General features: G+C 42.4%; 1 protein-coding gene across 2 annotated transcripts in view; it reads right to left on the bottom strand.

Moving 5' to 3' along the window:
• The window catches only part of OSBPL10 (oxysterol binding protein like 10), a 296,044-nt gene that overhangs the window by 62,525 nt on the left and 210,281 nt on the right, over positions 1-23,238 (bottom strand). For both annotated transcript variants that reach the window (XM_038570616.1, XM_038570617.1), the window contains one exon: positions 11,206-11,416. In XM_038570616.1, coding sequence (XP_038426544.1) covers positions 11,206-11,416 — 211 coding nt within the window. The remainder of the gene's footprint in view (positions 1-11,205; positions 11,417-23,238) is intronic.

Genomic DNA, 23,238 nt, shown 5'->3' with positions numbered 1-23,238 from the left:
TCAACCACTGAACCACCCAGGTGTCCCTCCATTAGCCTTTTCATTATTGTTACTCAAAGAAAAATCTACAAGTATCCCAGAATTTTGGCACCATGGGAGACTCTGGTTGATGGAAACAAAATAACAGAGGCAGAGGAAAAAGCTGTGTATGTCAATGTGTCAGTGTGTATGGTACTCTCAATATAAGCATATTTTCAGGCAGAAATTTTTTTAAAAAAACATCAGGTGTTCAGACATCTGGGTGGTTCAGTTGGTTAAGTGTCTGCCTTCAGCTCAGGTCATGACCTCAGGATCCTGAGACTGAGCCCACATCAGGCTCTCTGCTCCGTGGGGAGTCTGCTTCTCCCTCTCTCTCTGTACCCTCTCCCCTCCACCTCCATTTCGTTCAAATAAATAAATAATCTTTCTTTAAAAAAACATTTTATTTATTCATGAGAGACAGAGAGAGAGAGAGAGGCAGAGACACAGGCAGAGGGAGAAGCAGGCTCCCTGTGGGGGAGCGTGATGCAGTACTCATCCCAGGTCCCTGGGATCATGCCCTGAGCCAAAGGCAAATGCTCAACCACTGAGCCACCCAGGTACCCATTACAAACAAATAATCTTAAAAAAGAAAGAAAGAAAAAACACAAAAAAAGTGTTAGATCACATAGCTGTGGCTGAAAAGTCTCAAGTGGCTTCTCACAACAGTTGGAATACAATATAACTGCCTGGCTTGCATGACTTCCTGGTCTTACTTCCCCTTCTCCTCACTGCTCACTGTGCTCAAGTCACGCTGGTAGTTTTTCCATTCTTCAAGCGATCCAAGTTTGTTACAGTCAAGAGCCTTCACACGTGCCGTTCCTTCTGCTCAGAATGCCACCCCTCCAGTTCTTCTGCGTGGGGGAGAGGTCTCCTGCATAAATCCAGGGGTTGCCTCAAATATCACTTGTTCAGAGAAGCCCCCTGGGACCTCCTCAGCCAAGGCATTGCCACAAAGGCGCTCTCGGTCCCATCAGTCAGTTTATGGTCTTCACAGCACTCAGCGCTATCTGAACTCACCCTGTTCATGTGTTAGTCTATTGTGTTTCTGTCCTCCCTAGAAGATCTGCTCCTGATAGCAAAGACAATACTGCCCTTGCTCATGGCTTGATGTCCAGAAACTAGAATATGGCCTGGCAAAGAGTATGCACTCAATAAATCTGTGCCAAAATGAATGAATATTACAATTTTCATAGACAGTAAATTTCAAAAGGAACCTGCATTTTACAACCTCCTAAAAGTTAAGAACTAAGAAATGGCAAAAAGGGAGACAGAAATCAGAATGGATGGTGGTTGCAAGGGGCTGGGGGGCGTGGGAAGCTAATGTTTAATGGGTATGGAGTTTATTTCACCAGATAGAGTTCTAGAGGTGGGTTACACAACAATATGGATGTCCTCAACACTCTACTGGGCTATATACTTAAAAATGGTTAAGACAGTAAATGTTTTAATATGTGTGCTTTACCAAATTTTTTAATGGCAAAATGGCATCTATGTTATCAGTTCTTGATGTCATTTTTCAAAAAGGTGAAAACTCACAATACTAAGAACCAAAGGCTGAAAGATCAGCTTAAGACCAGACTTGGGAGGAATCCTATAAATGATAAGGCAGATGGGGCTGGAATAAGAAAAACCAACTCAAGCTTTAAGACATCAGAATCTGCCCTGAGAAAGGCAGAAGAAGACTTCATACACCTGTCCTGCTGACCAACAACTTCTTGGGAACTGAGAGTTGGATTCAGATCTTAAATACTAGACAGCTATCTCATCAGTACAGGAGTATTACTTAAAAACACACACACACACACACACATAAAACACAAGTAGTAAATTTCCTCTAGAATAATTAGGAAAGCTTAAAAAGCACTAAGAAAAAAAAAAAAAGAGAGCTCTGCTTGCCTAGGCAATCAAGACATGCTTCCTCCATGACTCCCACACTTCAACCCTGTCCCTCCCTCCCCTCTATACCACCATCATTTAGAGATGATAATCTGGGAGATAATGAGGCAGGTGTAGAGTCCCTAGGCAATGACAGATCACAATCAGCAACAGACAGGCCAGGACAGGAAGAGGGAAGGTAGCAATGCATGCTGGGGAATGTAGTTCTCTGTATACTCTAAGGATTGAGCCTATCAAAGAACCAGTGAGTGAGGACTAGAAAGAAGACCATGGTAGACCAATCCAGGTGCTCTCATAAATGATCACTTAGTTTGAAAGTCTGCATAGGCCTGCCTCATTTGAGGATAAGAACAATTCTAACAGTAAATGAGAAGGATTGTATAGAGTTTGGGAAACAAAATGGAATCCTCAGAAGGCTTATAAGAACTATACATCTCTGATATTTCTAAAGTAAGATAGCACAGAAAACATCAAGAAAGGTATATCATCAGCACAGCACAAAGTAAAGCAGCCTCTATGAAACAAGAACAGAAATATGGAGAGAAAAACAGAGGTGAAAAAGGAAATAAATACATCAAAGAATTATCATGAGGAAAGTGAATCAGCATTAGTAGAGTTAAAATTAACACTGAAAACAGGAAAAGGAATCAGCACTGTAGAAACTCAAGTAAACAGTATTTAAAGATAGGGAAGTTCTGCCAAGGTAGAGTTGTAAAGAACACAAAGACAACAGTAAGACAGAAGAAAATGCAAAAGGGGTGCCTGGGTGGCTCAGTCAGTTAAGCATCCAACTCTTGACTCTGGCACAGGTCATGATCTCCGTGTGGTGGTATCAAGCCCTGCATCAGGCTCCACGCTCAGTGGGGAGTTTGCTAAAAATACTCTCTCCCTCTCCTGGCTTGTGTGCGTGCTCTCTCTCTCTCTCTCTCTCTCTCTCTGAGAATGCAGAAGATGTACAACAGAGATTCAAGAGACCCTGATGGACAAAGATGAGGTCAATGGAACAGAAACAACAAATAATGACAGAAGAAATAGCCCAAGTGGAAGAGCTGTGCATGCTGCTGATAAGAGTCCACCACATTCCAGCAAAGACAATGGGAAAAGACACATCTAGACACAGCTTGGCAATCTTTTTTCAGGCTTTCCATTGCTGAAATTTCAAATTCATATGAAAGTAGAATATAATGAATGCCTAGCTCATAGAGTTTGGCAATGTTTTTAAATAACAAAATTAAGAGAATATCTTTCCAATCATTCAAGGCAGAAAAGTTAGACTTGCCTTAAAGGAAAACAAACTAATTTTAGATTTTGCTACAAAACACTAGATATCAGAAGGTGAACAGGTGAAGAGAGGAAGGCAAATAAAAGTCTATAGGTTTGGGCCAAGGGATAATGCTGTCTGCAGCCAAATTATTTTGCTCTACTAAAATGAGTCAACATTGTTTGAGCTTTTGGGAGGTGCCAAGGATACTGCATGCAACTTACATACGTTAACTCATCTACTCCTTAAAACAACCCATGAGGTAGGTCTTACTGTTACGCCCATTTGACAGAAAAAGAAATAAAGATGCAAATAGCCAGTTGGTGGTAGAATCAAGATTAAAACAGAGACAGCCTGGTTCTTGAGTCCGGACTCTTAAACTCTACACACTGTATGTTTTCCTAGAGCAGAGAAGAGAGCTCAGAAAAGTTTCCACCTTCTGTGGGAAGAAACTACTTGAGGACATGTACCAAATTATGAAGAAAAGAAGCAGAATCAGGAACTCAAGACTGGAAAAGTCATGCATTAAAAGGACTGGCAGGAAATGAATGAATGAATGAATGGATGGATGGACTGGCAGGGCAGCCCAGGTGGCTCAGCGGTTTGGCGCTGCCTTTAGTCCAGGGCATGATCCTGGAGTCCTGGGATGGAGACCCACATCAGGCTCCCTGCATGGAGCCTGCTTCTTCCTCTGCCTGTGTCTCTGCCTCTCTCTCTGTGTGTGTCTCCCACGAGTAAATAAATAAAATCTTTAAAAAAAAAAAAGGGTGGGGGGGACTGGCAGTGTGCACTTTACCCAATTAAATGCAGAGCTGGGGTGAGGGGAAGTAAAAAGTATACTCCTCCTGGGTATAAATTTTAAAGTGGCACCAAGACACTCAGTCATCAAGATAAATGACATTTTCACACAATATTTTTAAAGCCAAAATTAACAGAAAAAGTCTTGCAAGACTCGGTCTCCCTTGCTTCACTGTGCTGAATCCTTGTCTTAATTTAAAATTTGGTATTTCATTCATCCTGGATAATTTCTGCATTACTTTTGGTTTAAAAACACTTCATGAAAGCATCATTCATCTTAATTACTTTGGCACCCCTTAAATTTGTGTTCAAGGTGAGTGTCTCACACAACTCACCCCACTCCCAGGCCTGGTAATGAACTGACATAATTTTTCTAAACATGGTTACATGACTGAATATTAAATCAAAATTATTTTAAAGATATTTAATCACGCTCACATTAAATATTAAGTTAATATTAAAATAGTAACAATAGCCTCCATATTATAGTATCAAAAGTTGGGAAGCATATCAAAGTAACAGGAAATTAAAGTATGCTGAGTTTTCATCATTAAAGGAGACAGTCAAAAGGAAGGGTCATTCTTGACTTTGATTATTAGAAAACTATAGGTTAATAAGCCTGTTTATTATAGCATTATTTACAATATCCAAATGATGGAAGCAGCTCAAGTGCCTATCCCAAGGTGAACGGATAAAGATGATGTGGTCTATATCACACACAATGGAATATTACTCAGCCATAAAAATGAATGAAATCTTGCCATTTGCAAAAATACAGAAGGAGCTAGAGAGCATAATGCTAAATTAGTCAGAGAAAGACAAATACCATATGATTTCAGTCATATGTTGAATTTAAGAAACAAGACAAATGAGAAAAAGAAAGGAAAAAATATAGGTTAAAGAATGCTTATGATAAACATAATATAGAGGCGCTCAGGGGACTCAATCAATTAAGCATCTGACTCTTCGTTTTTACTCGGGTCATGATCTCAGGGTCGTGGGATTGAGTCCCAAATCAGGCTCTGTGTTCAGCATGGAGTCTACTTGTCCCTCTCTTCCTCCTCCCCACCACACTGTCTTTAAAATAAAGAAGTAAAACTTAAGGGAATCCCTGGGTGGCTTAGCGGTTTAGCTCCTGCCTTTGGCCCAGGGCCTGATCCTGGAGTCCCGGGATTGAGTCCCACGTCGGGCTCCCTGCATGGAGCCTGCTTCTCCCTCTGCCTGTGTCTCTACCTGCCTCTCTCTCTCTCTCTCTCTCTCATGAATAAATAAATTTTTTTAAAAAAGAAGTAAAACTTAAAAAAAAAAACACAACCAAAAACATAATGTAACATTCTTAGAATTTATATACATACTTTTCCCAAAACACTAAAAGACAGTGAGTCAAGGAAGTACCACTTATGTAGCAAAATAAAGAGAAAACAAGAAAAGCCACATGGAAGTAGAAAAACAAAAAGTATAAAGGACCCTACCAGAAAAACAAACACCAGTTTAAAGACATAAACAAATGGACTACATTACTCTATTGAAAGACTGTGTCCTAAAGCAAAACACAAGTCTAGACCATATTTCCTTAATTCTAAGACATGCCCATTTTGCATTCCCACGCCTGGGAAACAAGTTTGTGCTAGTGTCAACGGTGTGTCAGGTTTCACTGGCTTTCCTTCTTGGCAGCAGAGAGGATAATGGTGTATTTGCTACTGATGGCGCTTGACAGTTGAGAACATATGCCGCACCTATAGAAAGTGACTCAAGAAAGGTCTCAAGTAGGAAGATGGTCAAAAACAGACCAAGACGTACAAATGAAAGGACAGCTGGGAACAAATATTACCTCGTGGCTGCTGACCAACTGTCAACTCAAGTAGCCAGAGATCCACAAGTTTTCTTTCCCTCTGGGTACACCCAAACGCTCTCGAGTAGGGAGACCACGGAGGATGACACAACAGAAGAGAACAGGAAGGTGAAGGGTGGTCCACAAATGGTAAATCCAGTCCCGAAGACAGGCCTTTTGACACACAGCTGTGCTCCTCACATGACACACCATAGTAGACAGAACGACACAGGGAACAAGGAAAGCAACTATAAATGTCCTAGTTCCCCAAACCAAATAGAAGCAGAAAGAATGCAACAGAAGATTTAACTGTGGGCTTTCAGACTGGACTGTGAAACTGTTTTCATCTGTCCTTGGCCTCCGGTTCAGCCTTGCTGAGAGTGCTGAGAACTGCAGTTCCCATGACGAGGGCTAAGAGGCTCTGCCCAGAACCAGTGACAGGTGACAGCACCTGTCCCTCTGCCTGCAACACAGGGAATTCATGCCTCCTCTGCTCGGCAAACCTAAAAGCGTTTTCCAAACTAGAGTAAGATTGATATTTACAAATGTGAAGACAACAGAAGCTACGTCTGCATTTACGATGGAAAGCTACGATGTTAGCATCTGACTGCTTTCTTTAGGGAGAATGTGCCACTCAAAATCTCCAGTTGGATAGTTGTAGCAACAACAGCAACAACAAAAATCCACCCACCTGAAATATTCCACAAAGCCAGTTTTTCCTTTTTTTCTCCAACATGCTATTTTTGGAGGAATCTTCATATTTCCATCTTGCCTCTCACCCACAAAATGAGGGAAGGTTGCTGACATGGGTTACGTTCTCAGCAGAAGCAGAATGTGTCGGGAAAGAAGGTGGAAGAGAGAGAGACAACAAAGTGGAAAGAGCATTGGAGGTCTGAAGGCATCGCTGTCGCAGCACAGCAGAAGGAAGGAGGCCACCAGCTAGAGAGGCCATGAAGGCCTTAGGACAGGCTCGCCTATTTACCCTTTTTTGCCAAACCCTAAAACAGAAAGGTCAGGGCTACTGGCTTACTGACCAGCAAAATAAAAGGCCTCACAAATCTTCTAAGAGAATGAAAAAGTTATTGGAAGGACAAGTTAAGAGAAGCACTCTAAACTCTGCCCTGCTTCTCCTCTCTCCAATTACACATCTCTTCATCTCTTGTCCTGATATATGTCCAAAGGCGCATGCATGGGTCACCCACTGTAAATCCCCAAGGTTCCACTGTCACTCACTCTGGCAGCTCTGATGCCCATGTTTCTCCCTGACATGCCTTGCACCAACCATGCTGTCAGCATCCAGCTCTTACCTGGCACTAGAATGTATTTGTCTGGTTATAGGTGTCTGCTCTGACTTTGAACCATGCTCCCTGGATCAAGACCGAAAAGCAAGGAATGAGCCAGGAGTGCTGCCGACGGAGTGCTCTGCATCCCAAACTACTCAAGAGGTCCAATTTCTCTCCCACACTGGCAACTCACCTGAAGCCCCAACCCTCAAGTAGTTCAGCCTTTTTCCAATTGTGAGTGAAATCCTGCCTGTCTCTCCAAGTAGAGTCAGAGGCACTCATCTAGACTGGGGAGAACAGATGCCTACCTGCCCCCATCAATCATTTGCCTCCATCAAGCTATTCAAGTGGATTCAGTAGTCCCCAAGATCAGAACTACAGAAGCCTTGGCCGAAAGGGCCAAGTTACTTTATCAATCTGAATTACAAACTTCTCCATAAATGGAAATTAAATGAAACATTTCAGGCCACTATATCTTAGAGATTAACATCCGAGACAGGTCTAGGAGTCCAAAATGCATACATGGTAGGCAGATGAATACTGAAGTATTTTTGGATTTCAGTTCAGTGGCTCCCTTGCTTGAGATGAAAAGACAGCATTAAGGAGCAACATTTACAGACAAAGGCTCCAAGGCCAACATATTCCCCCAGAAGATACAATGAAATGCTATGGAAGATGAAATGCTACAAGCCACAAATTAATTTTTGATTCAGAAAAGGGGCGGAAGAAATAAAATGATGCAAGGGGCAGAAAGCAAAGAGGTCTAAAGCCAGAACAATGTGAGTGGATATTTAGTATGCTGCGGGTAATCTGTGCCTCCCTGCCCATCGAACATTTAAAGGAAATCCTGATAGAGTGTCACTCTAATGAGATTCTGATTTCCATCAACCCAGGCTGGCACTCCTTAGACATAACCATTATGTTTTTATCAGTGGGAGTCAGGCTTCTATAACTGCTATCAACTGCAAGAGCCCTGTGATTCTAAACAAAGGTATTTTGTGGTGACACTCCCCCAGTTATCACATTTCCTTATTCTGCTAGCTTGAAATTCTGGAATTCCATTTTAACTGCAGGCAAGTATGATGTTTTGGATGCAGAAAGTAATTCATCTTTTCCCTCACCATGTGCCAGAGATTGCACAATGTTTTAGAATTCAAGGGGCTGTTATATGAAATATTTTTTAAGAGGGTTAAAAGTTAAAAGAAGACAAGAAAACAAAATAATCTTTGTGATGCTTCATGCTCTATCCTCCAACCTTTAGCCAAGTTCTTTGATAAAAATGGTTAAAAGGAGGGGAGGGGATGAGGGTGGGTGAAGGGGATTAAAAGATACAAACTTCCACTTACAAAATAAATAGGTCACAGGGAGGAAAAGTATAACACTGGGAATACAGTCAATAATATTATAATGCACTTAGGGGCACCTGGGTGGCACAATTAATTAAGCTTCCAACTCTTGGTTTTGGCCCAGGTCATGATCTCAGAGTCATGAGATCAAGCCCCACATCATCAGGCTCCAACCTCAGCATAGAGTCTGCTTGAGATTCTCTCTTCCTCTCCCTCTGCCCCTTCCACTCGTGCTCTCTCAAATAAATAAATCTTCTAAAATAATATTTTAATACATTTATTGTGGTGAGCATTTCATAATGTATAAAATTCAAAATGCTGAATGACTATGTTGGACAACTGAAACTAATTTATTATAGGTTAAACTATACTTCAATTAAAAATGAGGAGAGAAGTAGAGAACAATAGGGATTCATAAGTTTGCTATCATTGGAGGAATATGTTTTTAATATGGATATAAGATAGTATAAAAACAATCAAAAAAAGTAGCTAAAAGCAAGGGAGGATTGACAGTCAAATGGGGTAGGAGTGTGGGACAGGGCAGGGAGACTGTAGGAGGTAACACTGTACACAACATAACTTCAGGGATATTGCTTGATCCTCCCAGATAATTTCTATCTCAACCTGTCATCACATCTGAAATTCCACCTTGAGCTTTGTCCCTCTAAGCCATAAAAACACCAGAGACTCAATGAAAATCAGGAAAAAAATTAGAGATCTGCTAGAAACCAGCTCTGAAGAAATATGTAAGGGATTCATCTTAAGAATAACAAAATGGTTCAGGTGTATATTTACCAGTGAAAGATTCTTGAATATGCCCAGTAGGTTGCAGAGGACTGAAGTTATGCTTTTTATGGGCGAGACCCCAGGCATCATGAATAGCCCCAGTGTAGCTCAGAATCTGTGCCCAAGCTCCAATGGGGTCATTGAGACTCAGTCCAGATCTGAAAATGTCAAGGAGTCTCGTGAGGGCTTCAGCATCAGAGTTTCATTTTTTCAAGTTGAGAAGGAAGAAGAAAGATAGAAGAGCAGATTTGGGGACCTTTATTCTGTGCTTGAATACACATGCATACATCTCCTAAGGGATCCTGAACCAGAAACTTTTTCTTTTGTTATGAACACATTAATAGAGCAATTGGCAAATTTTAGTGAGGTCTGCAGATTAGAGAATAGGACTGTATTCGTGTTAATTTACTGATTTTGATCACTGTGCTGTCATTACATAGGAGACATTATATAAAAGACATGATACAGTGTCTCTTTTTTTGCTAAGGACAAACATACTGAAACATATAAGAGTAAAGATATAGCATGTCTGCAATTTACTCTGAAGTGGTTAGAAAACTATAATATCCTTTTTTTTTTTTTTAATATCCTTATATATAGAGAGAAGGGAGATGATGAGGCAAATGTCATAAAACATTACCATTTGGGGAATTTGGAGATGAAAAGATGACAATTTTTCATACTATTCTCGTGACTCTGCCAGAAGTCTGAAATTATTAAAATAAAGGAAAAAAAGTAAAGAAAACAAAAGAAATACCTGCCAGTCAGACAACTGTAATGTGAGCAAAGCACTGTCACTGTTCTGGATTGAACTGGTGGTCTGTTCTGGATCAAACAACCCCAGGCAGAGGAAGGCATCTGCCATAAGAGGAAGCACCTGTCTCTCATCTCAGTTCTGTTGGGTGACTTTGGGTGAGTCTTTACTTGCTATAAGCCTCAGCATCTCATCTGAATGATGGACATAGTGTCATCCAGTCTGTGAAGATTTCAGAAAACGTGCAGCAAAAGCCAAACAGTGGCAGGACTGGAGCTCAGGAAATGAAGGTGGGTATAACATAATGAAACTTCTCTGGAAAACCAACATCCCTCTTAACCTCAGTGCAACCAAAGGCCAAGAGGACTTGAAAAAAGTATGAAATACAGACTGTCACTCATAAGCTAGTTCTGCTTTCATCATCTAAGTTGTCTCGTTTCCTCATTAAGTGAACCCAGGGCAACGAAGCTCAAGGAGGCTTCTGCTGGGCTCTTCATTCTAACACTTTATATGTGATATGACCAACCTCAAGCTATGTTCACCTTTATCACAGCATTTAATCCTCACGAATATCTTTGTATCTGCTTATTGACTGAACCCTCCTCCAAAAGGGTTGAGGCATCTTAAGGTCAAGTATTATTATCTCTACCTTCTTGATAAAGAGCTAGAAATGCTTCTGGTAGATATTCCAGAGAAATGCACACGCAGGTCCAAGAGGAGGCCTGCAGGTGGATGCTCACTAAGCGACGCGAGCAGGGCAGGGTACTGGAAGCAATGCAGGTGCCTCTCCTTCATCGGAGCATGGGATAAATCACGGTGGACGCACATCATAGGAGCAGTTAGGAAAAAGGACTGCATAGCAAAGTATCTCAAAAAAACAGTGTGGAGTGCAAAGTCACAAACGGAATGAGATACAGAACATGATGCCAGCAAGTCTAAAAGAATTTCCATAGTATGCATGTAAACATGTTAGTTAAATGTTTCATGGGATGTTATAGTTCTAACTGGTCAAAGAAACAGATATTCCACACTGGATAGAGAAGGAGGGAGGGACAAATGGAGAAACAGACGGAATAAAAGGATAGACAGATGGAAGGTGGTTAGATGGTGGATTTAAAGGAGGAAGGCCATGCAACACACACCACACACACACACACACACACACACACACACACACACACACACACACCAGAAACTCATTTGCATACATGCCCACTGGGCGGTCTCACCTGAGGCCCCTGGCTTATGGCTGGGCTGGCCTGCATGGTGCACACTCTGCTGTAGCAGGTGCAGGCACTCCCCAAGGCAGCTGAGGGTTGCAGCGGAGGTAGCTTTCAGGAGCAGCAGATCCTGGTCCAAGGCAGTGAGGGGGCCGGAACCCGGCAGAGACTCGATGGCGTGCACGAGGTTCTTCTGCTGTCCTTCCACCTGGTTCATCATCTACAAAACGGGAAGACAGGAAGGAGGTGAGAGCGAACAGTCCTCCTTTCAAAAGGTTGGGTAGCAGCTCTTCAACCCGGGGGCTGAACAAGAGAGGAAGTGGGGAGAGAAAGCATTACCCTCTGGCTACATCCCAGTGGTGGGAGAGTCAGCTCAGAGGGTGTTCAGTACACGCTAGTGCTTTGACAGTGCAGGCCTGGGGGGAGATCTAAGTGACATCTGCAGCTCTGATCACAAGAGCATTTTAGAATCACTGAGTTAAAAGGGCCCGTGAGGGCCATCTGCATTTATCATTTTACTGATCTTCTGAAGGCAAGTCAATAATAAATATGTTAAAGGTAGAAGTCTTTGGGATCGTCATTAAGGTTCTTTCTTTCCAAAAGGTTATCTGAGACAGTGGACGAACCCTGGCTTGGCCTCAGAGCTAGACTAATTCCTTGCTCTTCCTCCAGCTCCAATGCCTATCTCCTTGGCAGTCTTTTTGAAGTTCAAGAAACAGAAGTGAAATTTCAGGCTGGCATTTCCATAAGTGAGATCACAGTGAAGCCAGCCACGAACTACTCCACCCCAAAGATGCTAAATCGGATGTGACTTTCCTAACACCGTGTGAGACACTAGGAGGAAGAGAAAACCCAGCAACTCTAGAGGCAGCCCTATGCCACAGCTGAAGCTACGATAACCCCAAAGAACCATTATTTATGTGGCCTGGACTCACAATAAACCACAGTCTAACTGCATCTTTGAATTGATAAATCAAGAAGAAAAGATGTCAAGAACTAGAAAAGCACTTGACTGGTTAACTTGTGACTTTCATGTCCCCTGTGTTCCACTACTTTCCAAACAAGGTGATGCACATAGAGTATACATCTAGCAAAAACAGCTGCTCTGAGAAAGCAGGGTGCGGGGTTTGGGGGAGGCAAAGCAAACTGCCCGAGGTCCCAGGGCTGCTTGCCATGAGAGGCTGCAACCAGCTCCCGGTTTCTAGACTCTGGTCCACTTTTCTTTTAGCTCCCCACACAACCATACTTAATTTGAGGCCATAACTCATGCTTTGTCACTGTCTTCCCCAGATGATCCTTGTTATCCTTACAATATCACCAGGTGGGGAGAAGCAATAGTTCTGCAGGGACCACTGGACTTGGGACACAAAACTCATTCCACACTCAGCCTTATTTTCCTATTTCTTTTTGAAAACGGGTACCTGCTTTTTTCTGTCACTCTGTGTAGTTAACGGCTTTAAAAAAAAAATAAAAGGAAAGGGAAAAAAAAAGCTCATCCATTGCAATCCTACTTATCAAAATAGGTACCATTATTTCAAAAAGATCACTTTTTAAATCACTGCTAAGCCTATTGCACAGACAATAGGAACTGTCTTGGAACTGTCACCTCAATGTGCACACCAATCCTTTGGCCATGCAAATTATTTTTTGCAGATTACAAAGGTCATACCTGGCTATGCTGGCTCCTAAAAAAGTACCTGGGGCATAACACGAGCTCAACAGGTATTCATTTCTGCCTTCAGGTCTTTGCTTAAAAGTCACCTTCTCGGCAAAGCTTCCCAAACCGCATTATTTAAAACTGTATTTCCAGTAGCATCCAGCTGGCTCAGTCGGTAGAGTGTGAGATTTGATCTCGGGGTTGTGAGTTCAAGCCCATGTTGAGTGTAGAGATTACTTAAAAGCAAATCCTTAAAAAATAATTGTATCTCCAGCCCAACCCTTGGCACTCTTCTATCCTTCTTACTAATTTTTCTCCATAGCACTTACCACCTTCTAACCCAACTTATAATTTACTTATTGTGTTCATTTGTGCTAGTGTGAAAGCAGAGATCATCATAGCTGAGCTGTTTGCTGATATATCCCAAGTACAGGAAAATAGCTGTGAAATGAATAAATGAATCCTGTCTCACTCTTCTCTGAGGTGCAAAAGAACCGATTTTTGACATAAAGTCTACAGAAATCATTATACTCAATCAGCATAATATGGCTGAAGATTTATTAAAGGATAATACCTCCATTATCAGTTTAGGTTTACCCAGAAATACTGCCAACTGCTTAAATCTACCTTTGCACAAGATAAAATGTTTATGTATTCTTTGACAGTTCTATATATAGAACTAACAGAGAGAAGTGGATTTTGAGCTGTCACAGTCAACATTTCTGTAAATTCCCACCATAAAATCTTGTCCTAGAAACATGAGGTGTTGAAAGGGAAGAAGAAACCGTAATGAAGAAACATATAATAAATTGTTCTTGACTATTAAGGATGATACTGTAACACTTAAAAGAAAAGGTGAGTGAAGCCAAGCCATTAACTATATAGGATACGCTTGTGTTTTATCAAAAAAAAAAAAAAAAAAAAACTATATTCCAATTGTATAATACAGAATAAATATTTATTATTTTACAAGCATAAAATATTATGTAAATCTCTGGTAATAAAAAAAAAATCAGGGCAGCCCGGGTGGCTCAGCGGTTTAGCACCGCCTTCAGCCCAGGGCGTGATCCTGGAGACCCAGGATCAAGTCCCACATAGGGCTCCTGCATGGAGCCTGCTCCTCCTTCTGCCTGTGTCTCTGCCTCTCTCTCTTTCCTTTCTGTGTATTCTCATGAATAAATAAATAAAATCTTAAAAAAAAATTGACTTACAGAATCCTCTACTCCATTACAACAGACATACCCAGAAATGGAATCTATGTATCTGCTCTCTGAAAAGTACTCAATATAATTGAGAGCTTCCCGTCAGTGTCAGAGGCAGGATGACCTGCTAGAGGGGACACTTGAATTGGCAGTGGGGGTGGGGTGGGGTGGGGTGGGATTTGACAGTTACAGTGATTTGAGAACTTTAGGCACTGAGTGATGGCGGGGCGTGGGGGGTAGGAAGGGGGTGAGGATGCTAAATGCCCCACAGGCCAAGGCACAGTCTCCTAAAACAAGACCTGTTTTGCTCAAAATGCCATATGCCAATACCATCCCACTGAGTAACCCTATGCTAGAGCTTTAACCAGAAACTTGATGGATTTCAACATCTTTCTGGGTGAACTGAGCCTAGCACAGTGTTTGACACACAGCAGATGTTCCCTAAAGATTCATTTTCTCCCCTTTTGCTATGTGATGCAAAAACAGAACTATTGCCTTTAATGACACAACTGATGTCATCTTCACTTGATGTTAGTTTCATCAGGCTCCAAAAGAAATTGAATGAACCCTCAAAGAAATGTGGGATTCCCTACCACAGTTATTACTGCTCTAACGTTTCTAAGGCTAGGAGGCACCAATGAAGGGTCTTTGTCAGACTTTGGAAGAACATGTGTTAGTTAGCTTTTTCCACAACTAATTTTAAATGAAGAGCACAAAGACAAACACGGCACTGAAAAGCCATATGCAACAGTAACAACAGCAAATCCTTAAAGCATTCCTTCTCCCCTTGAAGGATCCTCTTTTTTTTAAAAAAAAAAAAAAAAAAAAAAAAAAAAGTAGGCACCATGCCCAGCCTAGAGCCTAACACCAGACTTGAACTCATGACCCTGAGATCAAGACCTGAGCCGAGATCAAGAGTCAGATAGATGCTTAACCAACTGAGTAACCCAGGTGTACCAGCCACCCCTATCGAGCTTCCTATGGGCTTATCAATAGAAGAACAAAGCATGAATAAGCTCACCTACTGCTACCAGCCTTTGAAAAAAGTTGAACCACTTACCTTTAATTAATGTAAGTTTTACATCAGAGCCATTAACACTTTTTTGAAATACATCAACATCATTTGTGGTCTTTAAAAACAAAATACACGAGTTTCATTTCTTCCTGGCATTACAGAATCAGGGGCATCACCATCTTATAATACAGGTGTGCAAAACAGGACCCCGAATAAAATTTCACCCCCGAAAATGTCAACTCTGAGGTTGCAAAATCAACCATATGTAGGTCACATTGAACTTCACAGATAAGCAAATGTCACAGGGAAGGGAAAAAAAAATCCTATGGCCCATTTTCACAGCACAAATAATGGTATATGTACTACAAAATCAAATCATAGGAGTTAAGGCTAATAAAATCAGTGGCTGCAGATTTTATTGCTTTATTTCAATAAAGCTGTGTAAAAAGAGATTTCAAAAAAGAGGTAAGCAAACCTAGCTAAGAAAGTCTCTTCTAAAATAGGCTCAGGAGGCCATCAGGGAGGGACACCTGCGTGGCTCAGCGGGTTGAGTGTCTGCCTTCACTCAGGGCGTGATTCTGGAGTTCTGGGATCAAGTTCCATATCGGGCTCCCTCTGGGGAGCCTGCTTCCCCCTCTCCCTGTGTCTCTGCCTCTCGCTCTGTGCCTCTCATGAATAAATAAAATCTTTCCAAAAAAAAAAGAGGAGGAATTTCCGCATGTCCTAGGAATCCTGAGGTTTTTTACTCGTTGGAAGCCCTCAGCCTGGACTTAACTCTTCTTCACCACGAGGACTGAATTACTGGCATTCTGAGGACTGAATTATTGGCATTCTTCACTTCAAAAGGAGCCAATGAGATCTGATAAGTTTCAACCCTTCGTTTGCATACTAATTCAACCAATCCCAGTGAACCTGGTTTCAATCCCTTTTTTGCAGAGAGGATCTGAATGAGAACTGCACTCATCCTTCTGCCTTTATAATTCCATCCTCTTTGCTCCCCTCAAAACAAGAGTCATGTTTCTACCTGGACTGTATCTCCCAAATTGCAGTTCTCATCGCCCAAATAAACGCCCGCTGGCTTACATTTTTAATGAATTCTCTCTTGGTCGACAGCTTAAGGAATGGTAAAGACACTAAAACCTAATGACATCCAGCTCAACAGGCTCAAATCTGGCTAAGGGGAGACTTAAGTGGGCAGCAGGGGCTCAGGGGCTTCAGCTACAGCTGATTGCTTCAGACTTCTCAGAGCTGCAAACCTTGGAGCTGGTTTTGAGAGACACTGGAAAGGTCTAGTCCTGTCAGGCCACCAAATATCAATGAATATCAGTTCATCCATTAGTAATCAAAGGATCAGCATCGGGCACCTCTCGAGATGGACTCCTTATCCTAAAATCACCAATGCTGCTTGCTTAGTTGGCAAAGCCTCCTGGGCTCACAGATTCCTAGTACCTTCAGTAACTCAGTCTGTCAGGCTTGGAAGTAGACCAAACAATGTGATGCCAGCTTCAAGACAGCGTTGGTTTAGCACTTATCCTCCACTTGGTTAATTTCAGAAGCCACCTTTCTATCTCCCCTGTGGGTCAGAGGTCAGTCCTTGGATGACTTAGGCATTTCACTTGGCCAAAGTCTTCAGCTAAGCTTAAAAGGTATGCTTTAAGCATCTTTAGAAGCAATACACACACACACACACACACACACACACACACACACACACACACACACGTGCGCAGCTTACTATCTCCCTTAACACATGTTTACCATTCCACTGCCCTCATTAGCATTACTCTAATATTCCAAGAGACTGCTACCCCAAAAATGGTTTGACAGCTCATTAGAGAAACTTTCTGAAATATCTATCAACTCTGTAGTGGAAACTATCAATAGCTTGTACCCTACAATCCTTTGAATGCCTTGCCTAGCTGTTTACACCAATCCTGAACTGTTGTATCTTGATCTGTACCAAACCCTAATCAAGCCGTCGTGTTGTAAACCAAACATCAAATTCTCAAACTCGGACCTTGCTCTCCCCACTCAGAGACACTGACAATGCCCTGAGGATGTGGTGTTCTCCCTCAGAGTGGTAAAGGATAAAGCCGTTTTTCTTTACTGATAGATGGTGTTGTTGGTATTTGGAAAGCTGGCATTCCAGTCTCCAAAGACTTCCTCCAAATTCCCGAGTGTCGGGGCACAGTAAGTCTTGGCCTCACACCTGATCAATCTCTTCTTGCTGACTTTCCTACCTGACATCCAACCTTCCTCCAATATACCCTGAGCTATGTCTCTTGCTCCCTCTTGGCATAGCACCTGCCTGAAATGATGACCTACCATGAGTCTCCTTTAGGCAGGGTCTTGGGCCCCCTTGGGACACCTCTCTCTGTACTTCAAAATACAGCCCTAAACACCCTATGGACTCCCCCAAATTTCTCAAGTCTTATATGTGAGCAGAGAGAGAACAGAGAGTGGACAGATATTACCAAATCTACATCTCCCAGTAGGGTTAAGACAGCTGACAGTGGCAATAAGGGACAAAGAGGAGTGGGAGGAAATGGGGTCCATCTCCAAAGTGGGGAGGCTCCTGGCTACAGGATGAGGTTACAAACTAAGAACATTACAAACCACAGGATAAGAATGGAGACACTAAGGTTAAAGAACATAATGCATTCTAATACAAACCAAGGGAAACAAAAAAACAAAACAAAAAGGAAAGAGAAGAAAATATCTCTAAAAACCTGACCATTATGTCTTCAATGGCCTTGCCACGGGGGCTAGTAAACTTCTGTAAAAGGCCAGATAGTAAAATATTTCAGGGTTTTTGAGCCACTGGGTCTCTGTGACAACCACTCAACTTTGTCACTAACAGCTTGAAAGCAGTCGGACCAGGTGAACACAAATGAGTGTGACTAGTTGTTCAAGTAAAACTAATGTTTGACTCATCTCAGTTTTGGCATCAGATAACTATTTTTCTCATTCAAATTGTGATTTTACTGGGTTCTTAGTATGATGGTGATTTTCTACTGTATCCTGGACATTTTGGCTATCACATTTGGAGATTTTAGTTCTGACTTGAATACTTTTTCTTAGCAGGCTACCGAGTTTATGTTTAGCACGTAATCCCCTAGCCTACTTTGATGGCCTGTGGTTTCAATTAACCATCGAATTTCAAAGCCTTTGTGGTGCTATTTTGACCTTTTTGGATTATCTCCTGCTTCAAGGGCTTCCACTGGTCCCCGCTGGTGCTGAGAAGGCAGATGGAGGTTCCCCAGACCTGGTGCCTCCAAGGGAGGGGGAGAGGGAAGGGGTGGGGGATGAGAGTGGGGTGAGAGAGAGGGAGAGGAAGAGGGGGAGGGGGGGAGAGAGAGAAAGAGAGAAAACGTGCACCTCTGGCTTTCTCAACTAACGTTTGTTTTGGCAGGATCCCCCTTGCCCTCAGCTCTGGGTGGTGGAGGGGAGAATCCAGCCTGAAGTCATTGTTATACCCTAGGACATAAAGGTCTGCCTTCTTCTCAAAGGTATGTTAAGTGCAAACATTCTATTTCTACTTCCAAGTTGGAGACTGCTTCATAAGCAGATCTAACTGGCCAAATGGAAGGTTGCTGAGCACTATCTATTAATCTTTTTTGGTAATAGAAGCTTGACAAGAGAGAATAGACAAAAGAGAAGTATTCATCATTTCTAGATTTTTGCCTGCTTTCTAGATGCATACCCACTTTGCTTTGGCTTCACGGTGTCATCATTGATGCTAAGTAACTTAAAGCCATGGCTCCAGACTTCTCCATCCACCCCATCCCTGTGAGGCAGGATAGGTAATGGCATCTTTAAACTCAACATTTTGACACTTGGCCTTTATCATATGAGATGAGAGGGATAGAAACCAAAGACAAGAGTAGTTGAAAGATCAGTTCAGAGATGAAGGAGACCTGAAGTCTGTTCTGGTCCCTCCACAGCTTCAATAAGGGTGACTGCTATCAAGAAGTTTTGATGCTGTACATAAATGAGCCCAAGCTGGCAAGAGCAGAAGGCAAAGGCAAAATTCTGAAATGTGCACACACACTCAAAAAAACACTTCCTGAGGATGTGGGAGGTGTCTGCTCTTTTTTTTTTTTTTTTTAAGAGGAGGGAGGGGCAGAGGGAGAGGGAGAGAGGATCCTAAACAGGCTCTGTGCCCAGTGCAGAGCCTGACAAGGGGCTCAATCTCAGGACCCTGAGATCATGACCTGAGCCAAAATCAAGAGTCAGATGATTAACCGACTGAGACCCCCAGGCATCCTGAATCTGCTCTATTTCTTAAAAACAGATTCCTTTCTGTCATATCTTCACTTTTGGCTTTTCTACAGTCATTTCCTCACCAGCCCCAATAACAACTCCATACTGCACACATACAAAATACAAATTTTATCTTTACCTTCATAAAAAACAAACGCAGATTAACAGGTTCAAGAAATAAGAGATAACACCACTCACAGTCAAACAAATCTTAGGGTTCTGTTGGTCCCTCACTTTCATTTGCCCGGCGAGAAACCTGTGGTCAGAGAGGCCAGGCGTCCTGGCTGAGGTCATCTGTCATGGCAATCCCCACAACTCCAGTGCCATCTACACCACTAAACATCACCCTGTGTACTTTCTCCTCATCTTTTCTCATATTCTGGAAGTAAAATACTACCTCCTGCCTCAGAAAACAACTATGACAAATTTTTTTCCATGGTTTCTTCTTCACCCTACCCTTTCTCACACTCTAGAAATAACTTGGGGTTTTCTGCTACAGGTTTGTTTGTTTCTGATTGCAAAAGGCTGGCTCACTCCAACCACCACCATCCCAGCAAAATCAGTCAGCAAAAACGGTTACAGAGAAGGAAGTAAAAATTACCTGTAGTCCCACTTCCTAAAAATAAGTAGGCACTGTTAACATTCTGGTATTATTCTGGCTCTTTTAATTTGTGTGTGCACACACAAGTTATTTTATTTTAAAAATATCTTCCCTTATAAATAATTGTGTAACTTTCTATCACTTAGAATGCATCACCTGTAATGCCCTGGGACTGACTTCAAAATAATCCAGTTTGTTAGGGCGGGGGGAGGAATAAGAAACAATATTGGCTTTGGGGATGTGGAAGCTATTGATGAGGGCATGAGAAGTTCAATACCATCTTCTCTGATGTTATGTGTTTGAGATTTCTCCTATTGTTATGTTTTTTTTTTAAGTAGGGGGCAAAGACATTGTTGTGGGTTGAACTGTGCCCCAAATCCATAGGTTGATGCCCTAACCCCCAGTACCACAAATGTAACCATATTTAGAGACTGACTCTTTACAGAGGAATTGAAGATAAGAAGAGGTCTTTAGGGGATCCCTGGGTGGCTCAGCAGTTTGGCGCCTGCCTTTGGCCCAGGGCGCGATCCTGGAGCCCCGGGATCGAGTCCCACATCGGGCTCCCGGCATGGAGCCTGCTTCTCCCTCTGCCTGTGTTTCTGCCTCTCTCTCTCTATCATGAATAAATAAATAATTTAAAAAAAAAAAAAAAGAAGAGGTCTTTAGAGTGAACTGCAATCTAGTATGACTGGTGTCCTTATAAGAAGGGGAAATTTGGGTCCAGACATCCACAAAGGGCAAATGAGGGAAGCCCTAGAGATGGCCATCTAGAAGCCAAGGAGACAGACCTGTACAGATCTCTTTTCCTCCCAGACCTCAGCAGAAACCAATCCTGCCAAGTGCCTTGATTTTGGACTTCTAACCTCTAGAACCATGAGACAAGATATTTCTGTTGTTTAAGCCACTGAGTTAGTGGTGCTTTATTACCATAGCCCTGGAAGACTAACACACAGCACAGATATCTTTCTTTCCACATCAATAAAGAGAGGTGTCATTTTAATGGCTATACTGTGTAAAAAAAAAAAAAAAAAAAAAAGTAGAGCCTGGGCCCTAGAGCCAAAGTTCCTTTGATGCAAACCCACCATCACTTGTTCATATGTAATTTCCATCGCAGGAAAACCTGAGGTGGAGAAATAAATCATCTTCAGAATTATGCACCAGAAGATCCCTACACAGAAGTTAAAAGCTCTTTTATTTTTCATTCTATGTGTAAGTACTGAATGTGAACATGTTGGTAAGGAAGATTGCATGACACAGAAGGCTCTTCTCAAAGAGCGTGCTACAGGCCAACACAGAAGGATCTGGGGTAGAAGATGAGGGACCAATAAATAATCAGTCTTATTCACTACTCCTGTGTCTGTACCCCCTGCCTCCCACACACAAAGCCACAGAGCAGAACAGGGTGCTGAGCCCAGATGAAGGAGCCCTCACTCTCCCTGGAGACAAGGTTGGCCTCCCTGACACAACCACCATGCACAGCGCTGCTGCAGGAGCACCGCCCACAGCACACGACTCCCTACTCCACCGCTTTGTTTTCGCTGAAAACACTTTTCTCCCTTTTTAAAAAAAACTTGTACAGAATACTTAACCACAAGAAAAATAAACAAAAGAACCGATACCATCGTAACACATCCAAAACCAGAGAAAACAGATGTTAAAATCTTGGCATGTGTACTTACATCATTTTTATGCATGTATATGTGATTTTACTTTTTATGAAAACGGCTGCACATCATACTACTGCCTGTAACCCTTTTTATTCCACGTACCATGTGAATAATTTTTGACAATACTCTTTAAAAAGACTGAGGGCAGGGATCCCTGGGTGGCGCAGCGGTTTGGCGCCTGCCTTTGGCCCAGGGCGCGATCCTGGAGACCCGGGATCGAATCCCACGTCGGGCTCCCGGTGCATGGAGCCTGCTTCTCCCTCTGCCTGTGTCTCTGCCTCTCTCTCTCTCTCTGTGACTATCATAAAAAAAAAAAAAAAGACTGAGGGCACCTGGGTAACTAAGCAGCTAAGCATCTGCCTTCAGCTGAGGTCATGATCCCAGGGTCCTGGGATCAAGTCCTGCATCAGGCTCCTGCTCTGCCGAGAGCCTGCTTCTCCCTCTGTCTCTATGTCTCTCTGTGTGTGTCTCTCATGAATAAATAAATAAAATTAAAAAAAAAAAAAAAGACTGCAGACTAATCCATTGCACAAATGTGTCACAACTGACTCCTCAGTTCCCCACCACTGGACATCATGGAGAGGCCTTTGCTTCTCTGCGACAAATTACAATTCAACAGGGATCCCTGGGTGGCTCAGCGGTTTGGCGCCTACCTTTGGCCGAGGGCGCGATCCTGGAGTCCCGGGATCAGGTCCCGCGTCGGGCTCCCTGCATGGGGCCTGCTTCTCCCTCTGCCTGTGTCTCTGCTTCTGTGTGTGTGTGTGTGTGTGTGTGTGTGTGTGTGTCTATCATGAAGAAATGAATAAATAAATCTTAAAAAAAAATTACAATTCAACAAACTCCTTCTGTAGCTAAATCTCAGCATAAATTTATAATGATTTCCTAAAATAAACTCCTAGAAGAGGAGTTGCTAGATTTAAGGGCACTCAATATCAATTTTAAATTTTTGATAAATACTGCCAGCTTATCCTTGAAAAAACCATATCAGTGGGTATTCCCTCAGCAGTGTGTGAGCTGTCCTCTTTCTCCCTCTCTACAACCTCTTTTTTCTTAACCAATTTCATTAGCAACCCAACCCTCCTCCACCCCACCACCCCTCAAAAACCAGTATCTCATCATTTTACTTCACTGCACATGTCCCTCTATAATGTGAGGTAAAGGAAGATTAAGAAGTTTCCATATCCAGCAACAGGTAATAAACAAGCCCTCGAGAGCTACTACACGGTCTGGTGAATATAGTGAAGATGGTACTAGCATCATCAAAGTTGCTGACAGACTAGAACATAATTATTCCAACCACTAAAAGGAAAGGATAATTATGTAATGTGACAGAGGTGAATACCGCTACAATGGCAATCATCTTACAATACAGAAATGCGTGAAATCAATGTGTTGTAGACCTTACATTTACACACTGTCCTATGTCAAATAGATTCGATAAAAAAGAAGTTTCCCTATCCAGTAAAGAGAATTCAAGCAAGTCAGATTAAAGGGAGTCCAGAGAGTATCCGCTTCCCCAGGGTGGAAGCAGCAACATGGATGGCATGGAAGTCCCCACCAATGGAAGGGAAAGCTCAAGTCCCAAGGAAAGGGAGCAGAAGGACTACTGGGAGAATCATATGGATCCAGAAAGTTCT

The sequence above is a fragment of the Canis lupus genome, chromosome 23 (assembly GCF_011100685.1).
Source record: "Canis lupus familiaris isolate Mischka breed German Shepherd chromosome 23, alternate assembly UU_Cfam_GSD_1.0, whole genome shotgun sequence".
Lineage (NCBI taxonomy): Eukaryota > Metazoa > Chordata > Mammalia > Carnivora > Canidae > Canis > Canis lupus.
The sequence above is the reverse complement of the archived record's forward strand: the minus strand, read 5'-3'. Positions and strand labels throughout refer to the sequence as shown.